At 29.5% G+C, this 9,480-nt stretch overlaps 1 protein-coding gene across 1 annotated transcript; it reads right to left on the minus strand.

Moving 5' to 3' along the window:
- Positions 1 to 301: 301 nt before the first annotated feature.
- On the minus strand, positions 302 to 2,021 carry LOC135922424 (ABC transporter F family member 4-like). The gene is made up of 2 exons (XM_065456802.1): positions 1,563 to 2,021; positions 302 to 766 (listed from the first exon to the last, which is right to left on the minus strand). Exons 1-2 carry the CDS (start codon positions 2,019 to 2,021, stop codon positions 302 to 304), a joined length of 924 nt encoding a protein of 307 aa, XP_065312874.1.
- Between the last annotated feature and the right edge of the window lie 7,459 nt (positions 2,022 to 9,480).

Consider the following 9,480-nt stretch of genomic DNA (forward strand, 5'->3'; position numbering starts at 1 on the left):
TTCTCTCTTATAATTCAACTCTCCTACTCTGCCCCTAACATCACTTCCCTTTGTTGCGCCCCTTGAATTACTTCCCCTGGTTTCTCTCCTTAGATTGGCTTCTCTTGCTACGCTCCTTGGGTTGTTCCCCTTTGTTTCGCTCCTTGGATCCTCTCTTGTTGCGCTCCTTGGGTTGTTCCCCTTTGTTCCGCTCCTTGGATCCTCTCTTGTTACGCTCATTGGGTTGTTCCCCTTTGTTTCGCTCCTTGGATCATCTCTTGTTACGCTCATTGGGTTGTTCCCCTTTGTTTCGCTCCTTGGATCATCTCTTGTTACGCTTCTTGGGTTGTTCCCCTTTGCTTCGCTCCTTGGATCCTCTCTTGTTACGCTTCTTGGGTTGTTCCCCTTTGTTTCGCTCCTTGGATCCTCTCTTGTTACGCTTCTTGGGTTGTTCCCCTTTGTTTCGCTCCTTGGATCCTCTCTTGTTACGCTTCTTGGGTTGTTCCCCTTTGTTTCGCTCCTTGGATCCTCTCTTGTTACGCTTCTTGGGTTGTTCCCCTTTGTTTCGCTCCTTGGATCCTCTCTTGTTGCGCTCCTTGGGTTGTTCCCCTTTGTTCCGCTCCTTGGATCCTCTCTTGTTACGCTTCTTGGGTTGTTCCCCTTTGTTTCGCTCCTTGGATCCTCTCTTGTTACGCTTCTTGGGTTGTTCCTCTTTGTTTCGCTCCTTGGATCCTCTCTTGTTACGCTTCTTGGGTTGTTCCCATTTGTTTCGCTCCTTGGATCCTCTCTTGTTACGCTTCTTGGGTTGTTACCCTTTGTTTCGCACCTTGAACGGTCTCCCCTGGTGTCAGGCTTCAATACAGTCTCAACTCCCGACCTTCCATTTTCACCCTCAAATGTCATAACTGCATACTCCTCACTAGTATTTGGTACAAATACACCCCACCATGAAAATACCCCCCAAAAACCATACCAGGGACCAATCCTAGTGATCCAGTCCCACCCCAACACAGCTTCTATATTATGATTGATAATCCATAAATCTAATACTTCAACTCTTTCCCCCAATTTTGCTGTTATCTCCACCCTACCCATTGCCGCCATCAGTGTCCCATCAAACTGTCTTATCCTTAACCCCTCATTCTCTATCATTTCCCCTGGCCAAATACTTTGATATCTATTATATCCAATTACTGAAATAGCTGCCCCCGTATCAAATAACATGGGAATAATTTTCCCCCCTAAATTAATCATTACTCTCGGGCAAGGATCATTAATTATCCCATCTTGTAACATATTTAAAACCCCCTCCCTATTAGTTATCTTCCGAAAAAATCCCTCCTCTGTTCTTCCTAACCGCCACGCCCCGATCCTTAATGTCGATTTTTCGCCATCATATAGTCACACATTCTCACAGTCCCTCGCCACATGTCCCGCCCCTCGACACCTAAAACACTCCATATCCATCTCCCCCGTTTCCTTGACATTGATCGCACGAACCCCTTCCACTTTTTCTCGCTTAATAGTCCTTACATTTGAAGCATTTGGACCCATCCCCCTCTCCGGAAAACCATTCTTATTACTGTACTGCTTACATTACAATCCATTTTATTATGTCCAAAGCGTCCACAACCCGCACATCTCAACCTTTCCTGTTTGCCAGGACAGTAAGGGGCTATATGACCAAATTTCCCACAACCAAAACACTTTGTATCACGACAATCTCTAAGCATATGACCTAGTTTACCACAATTATAACAATTCATTCCCCCTTTCCTTTGCGGCTCAAAACTCTGTCTTATTTCCATTCTCCTTCCCCTAGAGTACTCTTTTGGTTCTCTATAAGGTCTCAATGCCTGATTATCATTACAATCCTGCTTGTCAGTTATATATAAACTTCTGCTTATATCGCTATCCGTCCACCCCCTAATTAACTCCTGAACCGGCAACCATGTTACTCTGCCCATCATATCTTCCTCTCCATTATGCCCCTCAATGGTTAAAGTTTGTCCTTTGATTTTTACACTGCGACTTCTCTTCATTCTCCTGCCCCAAATTAAACTACAAATCCATATAATTAATATCACCAACGCCCCAAAAATATTATACTGAACCTCCCAATACTTAACAAATTTTAAGCTTTTCATCCGAACGTTATAAAAAATTTATTATTAATTTTAAAATGAAAATCTTGGTTATTTGTAAAGTTAATAGATAAGATATTATTACTAACGTAAATAATCCAATAATGCACATATACATGCAACAATCTCAAACAAAATAATCAATATACCTATTATTGATAGGATGTTGTCTAAATTGCTCTCCGCGAATTTATCCTGTATTTTGATTTCTTTAACCCAAACTGATAGCACTTTTGTGTAATTTATTTCTTCAAAAAATTTGGACAGCACTTCCGTACAATTATGATTTGCGAAAAATTTGGGCAGAACTTCCGTGTATTTAAGCCTCACGAATAATTTGGGCAGAACTTCCGTGTATTTAAGCCTCACGAATAATTTGGGCAGCACTTCCGTGTATTTAAACTTCGCGAATAATTTGGGCAGCACTTCCCTGTGTTTAAGCTTCGCGAATAATTTGGGCAGCACTTCGGTGTATTTAAACTTCGCGAATAATTTGTGATTTTCTATTCTTAAACTTCCGCCGCACGGGTAACCTAAATTCTCACCAAAGGATTTTATATTCTTAAACTTCCGCCGCACGGGTAACCTAAATTCTCACCAAAGGATTTTATATTCTTAAACTTCCGCCGCACGGGTAACCTAAATTCTCACCAAAGGATTTTATATTCTTAAACTTCCGCCGCACGGGTAACCTAAATTCTCACCAAAGGATTTTATATTCTTAAACTTTCGCCGCACGGGTAACCTAAATTCTCACCAAAGGATTTTATATTCTTAAACTTCCGCCGCACGGGTAACCTAAATTCTCACCAAAGGATTTTATATTCTTAAATTAAAAGTTTTTTTACGATATGCTCGTCTTGGCCACCAATTTATCAAAAAGACTGACAAACGGACAATTTATAGGGGAAAGGGGTTCGGAACGAAACCGATAAGCTTTATCTTATCAATTTAAATTTTTAATTTCTTTTTCTTTTGTACCTCACAAGATTAATCGAATTTTTTTCTCTTTTAAATATACTTTTCTCACAAGGAGAAAAACAAACTTTATTAAGTAATTAATTAATTTTTTTTTTAAACAAATTTTCTTTCTTTTTTTTTAAAGAAAAATCAACTAAACAAAAAAAATATAAACCTCAATAATAATCAATAATATTTATTTTTCTTTTTCAAAAAAAATGAATCAAAGATAATATCTATTATTTTTTTCTACACTATTTATATTATATTTAAAAAAAAATAAACATTATTTTTTCTAAAAAAAAATAACATTGCAAAATAATATTATAAAAAAAAATAATAACTATTCCTATATAAATAAACGACGGCGAGACACTAAGATACTAACAGAGATAACTATACTACTTATAAATAAACAATATATGCCTCGCGTCAACATTCCCCGATAGGACAATTATGATTTGACCGAATGGCGAGCTCAAAACCGACCACTTACTAAATATTCGATCTACCAAATTTGGTAGTAATATTATTTGGAAAATGTTCATTTTTGTTTAATTTATCTATAAATTCGTGCAAATCATTATCCCAAAAAATATTTTAAAAATATCGTGATTTGACAGATAACCGATTTGAAACCGGCCCAATGACTAAATACTGTCTTGCTGGCGTTATACATGGAAAATTCTTTATTTTTGGTTTATATGTGAACAATAACGTGTTAAGCATTATCCTAATTAATTTTTTGAAAATATTAAGATTTGACCGAATGGCGAGCTCAAAACCGATCACTTACTAAATATTTGATCTACCAAATTTGGTAGTAATATTTTTTGGAAAATGTTCATTTTTGGTTTATTTATCTATATATACGTGTAAATCATTATCCCAAAAAATATTTAGAAAATATCGTGATTTAACCGAAAACCGATTTGAAACCGAAATACTGCCTTGCTGGCGTTATACATGGAAAATTCTTCATTTTTGGTTTATACGTGAACAATAACGTGTTAATCATTATCCTAATTAATTTTTTGAAATTATTATGATTTTACCGAATGGCGAGCTCAAAACCGACCACTTACTAAATATTCGATCTATCAAATTTGCTAGTATTATTATTTAGAAAATGTTCATTTTTGGTTAATTTATCTATAAATACGTGCAAATCATTATCCTGAAAAAATATTAGAAAAATATCGTGATTTGACCGATAACCGATTTGAAACCGAAATAATGCTTTGCTGGCGTTATCCATAGAAAATTCTTTATCTTAATAAATATTTTATTTTTTATCTATTATATAATATCATATAATCCAAAAAATAAAATATAATTTTATTAAATTAATGTCAATAAAAGACATTTGATACAATAATTATACCAAAAATAAAAGCGAAAAATAAATATAATTAAACGAGGCAGATATCCCTAGTATTTTCATCTATATATCATCATTTCCTCATATATTTAAAAAAATATTTAACAAAATAGAAATTATGAATCAATTAAATTATATTTATATGCGATGTAAAAAAAAATATTTAAAAAAAATTTGGTATTTGTGATGATATGAATAAAAATTAAAAAAAATTAATATTTGTATGCGATGTCAATAAAAAAATTTAAAAAAAATTTGGTATTTGTGACGATATGAATGAATAAAAGTTACAAAAATTAATATTTAAAAAATTTGGTATTTGTGTTGATATGAATAAAAATTAAAAATAAAAATAAAAACTATTTGTATGCGATGTCAATAAAAAAATTTAAAAAAAATTTGGTATTTGTGACGATATGAATGAATAAAAGTTACAAAAAATTAATATTTAAAAAATTTGGTATTTGTGACGATATGAATAAAAATTAAAAAAAAAAAATATTTGCATGCGATGTGAATAAATTTTTTTTAAAAATTATGATTAGGATGTTGTTCCGATACAAAAATCTATTGTAAAATTAAAAAATTGATTTGATATATATGAAAAAGAGTACGACGTTTAGGGCCTTATTATTTTTCAATTTTAATTTTTTTTATTGATACTGTTCTATTTTTTTTTATTCTAATTTTTTGACATGGTTTTTTAGAATTTTTAGGCTTTAAAAGTATTAATTCCCTGCATGATTACATGACATTTTCTCTTTCCCGTTTTTTACTTCCTTTTATTAAATTTTCTACCTCTTTTTTTTTATCTTCCTCACTAAATTTCTACCAAATTGATAAATCTATCTGAAATGACTTATACCCCTCAGGCAAATAATATTCTCCCTTTCCTATCAAAGCTCTTTTGAGATCTTTTTCTTGTATTTGTACTTTATTATATATTATATGAATTAAATTAATTAAATTACTTGATTGCCAATTTGTATAACTTTTAAATACATAATTCATGGACTCACAATTGTTGTTAGTCCATAAATCACTTATAATTTTATTTTCAAAAAATTAATTAGGATAATGCTCAACACGTTATTGTTCACGTATAAACCAAAAATGAAGAATTTTCCATGTATAACGCCAGCAAGGCAGTATTTCGGTTTCAAATCGGTTATCGGTCAAATCACAATATTTTTAAAATATTTTTTGGGATAATGATTTGCACGTATTTATAGATAAATTAACCAAAAATTAACATTTTCTAAATAATAATACTACCAAATTTGATAGATCGAATATTTAGTAAGTGATCGGTTTTGAGCTCGCCATTCGGTAAAATCATAATATTCTCAAAAAATTAATTAGGATAATGCTTAACACGTTATTGTTCACGTATAAACCAAAAATGAAGAATTTTCCATGTATAATGCCAGCAAGGCAGTATTTAGTCATTAGGCCGGTTTCAAATCGGTTATCTGTCAAATCACGATATTTTCTAAATATTTTTTGGGATAATGATTTACACGTATATATAGATAAATAAACCAAAAATGAATATTTTCCAAAAAATATTACTACCAAATTTGGTAGATCAAATATTTAGTAAGTGGTCGGTTTTGAGCTCGCCATTCGGTCAAATCTTAATATTTTCAAAAAATTAATTAGGATAATGCTTAACACGTTATTGTTCACATATAAACCAAAAATAAAGAATTTTCCATGTATAACGCTAGCAAGACAGTATTTAGTCATTGGGCCGGTTTCAAAACGGTTTTCTGTCAAATCACGATATTTTTAAAATATTTTTTGGGATAATGATTCGCACGTATTTATAGATAAATTAACCAAAAATGAACATTTTCTAAATAATAATACTACCAAATTTGATAGATCGAATATTTAGTAAGTGCTCGGTTTTGAGCTCGCCATTCGGTCAAATCTTAATATTTTCAAAAAATTAATTAGGATAATGCTTAACTAGTTATTGTTCACATATAAACCAAAAATAAAGAATTTTCCATGTATAACGCCAGCAAGACAGTATTTAGTCATTGGGCCGGTTTCAAATCGGTTTTCTGTCAAATCACTATATTTTTAAAATATTTTTTGGGATAATGATTTGCACGTATTTATAGATAAATTAACCAAAAATGAACATTTTCCAAATAATATTACTAAATTTGGTAGATCGAATATTTAGTAAGTGGTCAGTTTTGAGCTCGCCATTCGGTCAAATCATAATATTCTCAAAAAATTAATTAGGATAATGCTTAACACGTTATTGTTCACGTATAAACCAAAAATGAAGAATTTTCCATGTATAATGCCAGCAAGGCAGTATTTAGTCATTAGGCCGGTTTCAAATCGGTTATCTGTCAAATCACGATATTTTTAAAATATTTTTTGCGATAATGATTTACACATATATATAAATAAATAAACCAAATATTTTCCAAATAATATTAACACCAAATTTGGTCGATCGAATATTTAGTAATTTCGGTTTTAAGCTCGGCATTCGGTCAAATCATAATATTTTCAAAATATTTTTTAGGATACCAAAAATGAAGAGATTTTGATTAATAACGCCAGCAATATGTTCCTTACAAACTTTCTACTATTTTTCGATTCTAAACCTACTCTTTAATTAAATCTCAAAGAAACCTCTATTTTTTAAATTTTTTTTAGGTTTTTCACATGTTTTTACACCCAAATACAAAAAAAGCGCTATCCAATATTTATTCTGGTTTCCAAGAATGTATTTTCATATTTATGTATTTAACGCCCCCTTATGGATATAAATTTGTTAAATTTAATTGAAAAATAAAATTTAAGTTGTAATAAGCTAGTAAATATATTTTTTTTCCAATAATATTAAGTAAAAATAAAAAATTGATTTATGTAAAATAAAAAAAATGTTTTTGAAAATTTTTTTTAAAAGATATTATATCATCAAATTATGAGTGATTATTATTAATTGCTTTTTAGCAAGACAGTTTAGCAAGTCAGTTTAGCAAGGCAGTATTTAGTCATACCCATAATCTGATTGACATTTCTTGAAAATAAATAAACATTTTTTATTTTTTAAATGAATAAAATTTATTATATATTATTTAGTTTCAATATTCTTTCACAATAAGGTCATACAAACAAAATTATTTACACTTATCATTTGATCAAATTACTAGTGATGTTAAGTAACTAGTTACCTGTTTAGCTAAAAAATAACTGTAACTAGTTATATTTTTAAAATTGTAACTAGTAACTGTAACTAGTTATAATTTTTGAAATGTAACTGCCAAAAGTAACTATTTACTTTTAAAGATATATTTAAATAATTAATTTTATTTTTAATATGTTGTGATAAATTAATTTTAAATTAAATTTATTAATTTAAAATTTTGTGAAAATGTCTGATTGTTATAATTTCCCGTTCAAATTGATTTTCTTTTCTTAAATTGTTACATTGCTGCTGGGCTTCATAATTTTGTAACCAAATTCAAGTAATTTAATAAATTTTAATATTATATTTATTTACAAATGTAGCATAATATATTTTTTTCCGTCAAGTAACAAGCATTGGAACTTCATATCATACGTAATAAAAAAAATTTTAAATTTAGTATAAGGAAAAACAAAGACAGATTATTTTAGAATTTAATATTAAATTATTAATCATTACTTACAAGAACCAAGTCTAACAAAAATATCATGTTATAGGTCTAATAATCTTTATGATAATGACAACATCATTGCTGCAATTCTTCACCCTTTTTTTAAAACTGACTGACCTTGGATTAGGCAAGAAAGGAATAAAGCAAAAAAGGAGGAAATTTTAAATTTAATAAATACCAATACCTCAAAGTGAATCCCAGACGAATGAATCATGCTCAAAACCAACATCACTTGATGTAGTTGGATATTTTGACCTAAAGCGCCAAAATTGGATAATGAACTTATAGAAAACTTTATCAAATCTAATAACAACACTTTTTCTTTATATAACGATTTTCCAAAGTTAAAATTACTCTTTATTAAATATAATGTTGTTCTAACATCAAGTGCTCCCTTAGAGCGCTTGTTCAGTCTAGGTAAGCTCATTTTTGGAGATAAACGAGCACGTCTCCTAGATAATAACTTTGAAATTAATTTGTTGTTAAAAGCAAATAAACATTTATTAGATTCTAATTTTTATGAAAAATAAATGTTTTTTTTTCAATGCAAATATATATTTTTATATTCGATGTAAATATTCAATTTTGCGATATTTTTTTATAAAAATAAATATATTATTTTAAATAACTGATTATACTTTGTTTATCCTAATTTTTTTTATATTAAATAAATGCATTCAATAAATAAATAATGCGCATATGAATGATGTATAAAGTAAGTAACTAGTTACTTTTGAAAATAACGGTAACTAATAACTAGTTACTTTTGTAAAAATGTAACTAGTAACTGTAACTAGTTATGTTTTTGCCAATGTAACTAGTAACTGTAACTAGTTATGTTTCAAAAGTAACCTTTAACATCACTACAAATTACATTACATTTGCACCGGAAAACTGGACATCAATTTTCAAATTTTCCATTAAAAAAGAATTTGATTCTTATTACTAGTGTTGTTAAAAAGTTGAGTTCTTACGACTTGCGACTCGAGTCTTAGTCGTAAAAAACGGCTCCGACTCAAGCCGATCAAGGAGCCGCATGAGTCGGCTCACTTAGTCGGCTCAGAGGGTAGCTTGAGTTTATTTTAAATTTAGAGCCAAAAATTATTTTTATGTTATTGAGAAATTTTAAATAATAATGTAGAATTTTATTTATTTATTTTTAGTGAAATAATTTATTTTATTTATATTTTATTTAATGCAAATAATATGTTTTGATTATAATAAAAATGGATTTATTTATTTATTAATATTTTTGAGCTAAAAATTTTAAGCAAAAAATATTTTTTGAAGTACAAAAATATTTTTGAAACATATTTTGCTGATTTTTTGATGAAATTTTATTCTT

This window comes from Gordionus sp. m RMFG-2023, chromosome 1 (assembly GCF_954871325.1).
Source record: "Gordionus sp. m RMFG-2023 chromosome 1, tfGorSpeb1-WG-v2, whole genome shotgun sequence".
Classification (NCBI taxonomy): Eukaryota; Metazoa; Nematomorpha; class Gordioida; order Chordodea; family Parachordodidae; genus Gordionus; species Gordionus sp. m RMFG-2023.

Excerpts from the sequence above, each read along its gene's own strand:
- LOC135922424 (XM_065456802.1), bottom strand. The coding sequence starts at position 2,021 with ATGAAGAGAAGTCGCAGTGTAAAAATCAAAGGACAAACTTTAACCATT. Across the intron at positions 767-1,562 it reads ATTGTAATGTAAGCAGTACA|AGAGGATCCAAGGAGCGAAA; the intron begins GTAATAAGAATG and ends AAGCGTAACAAG.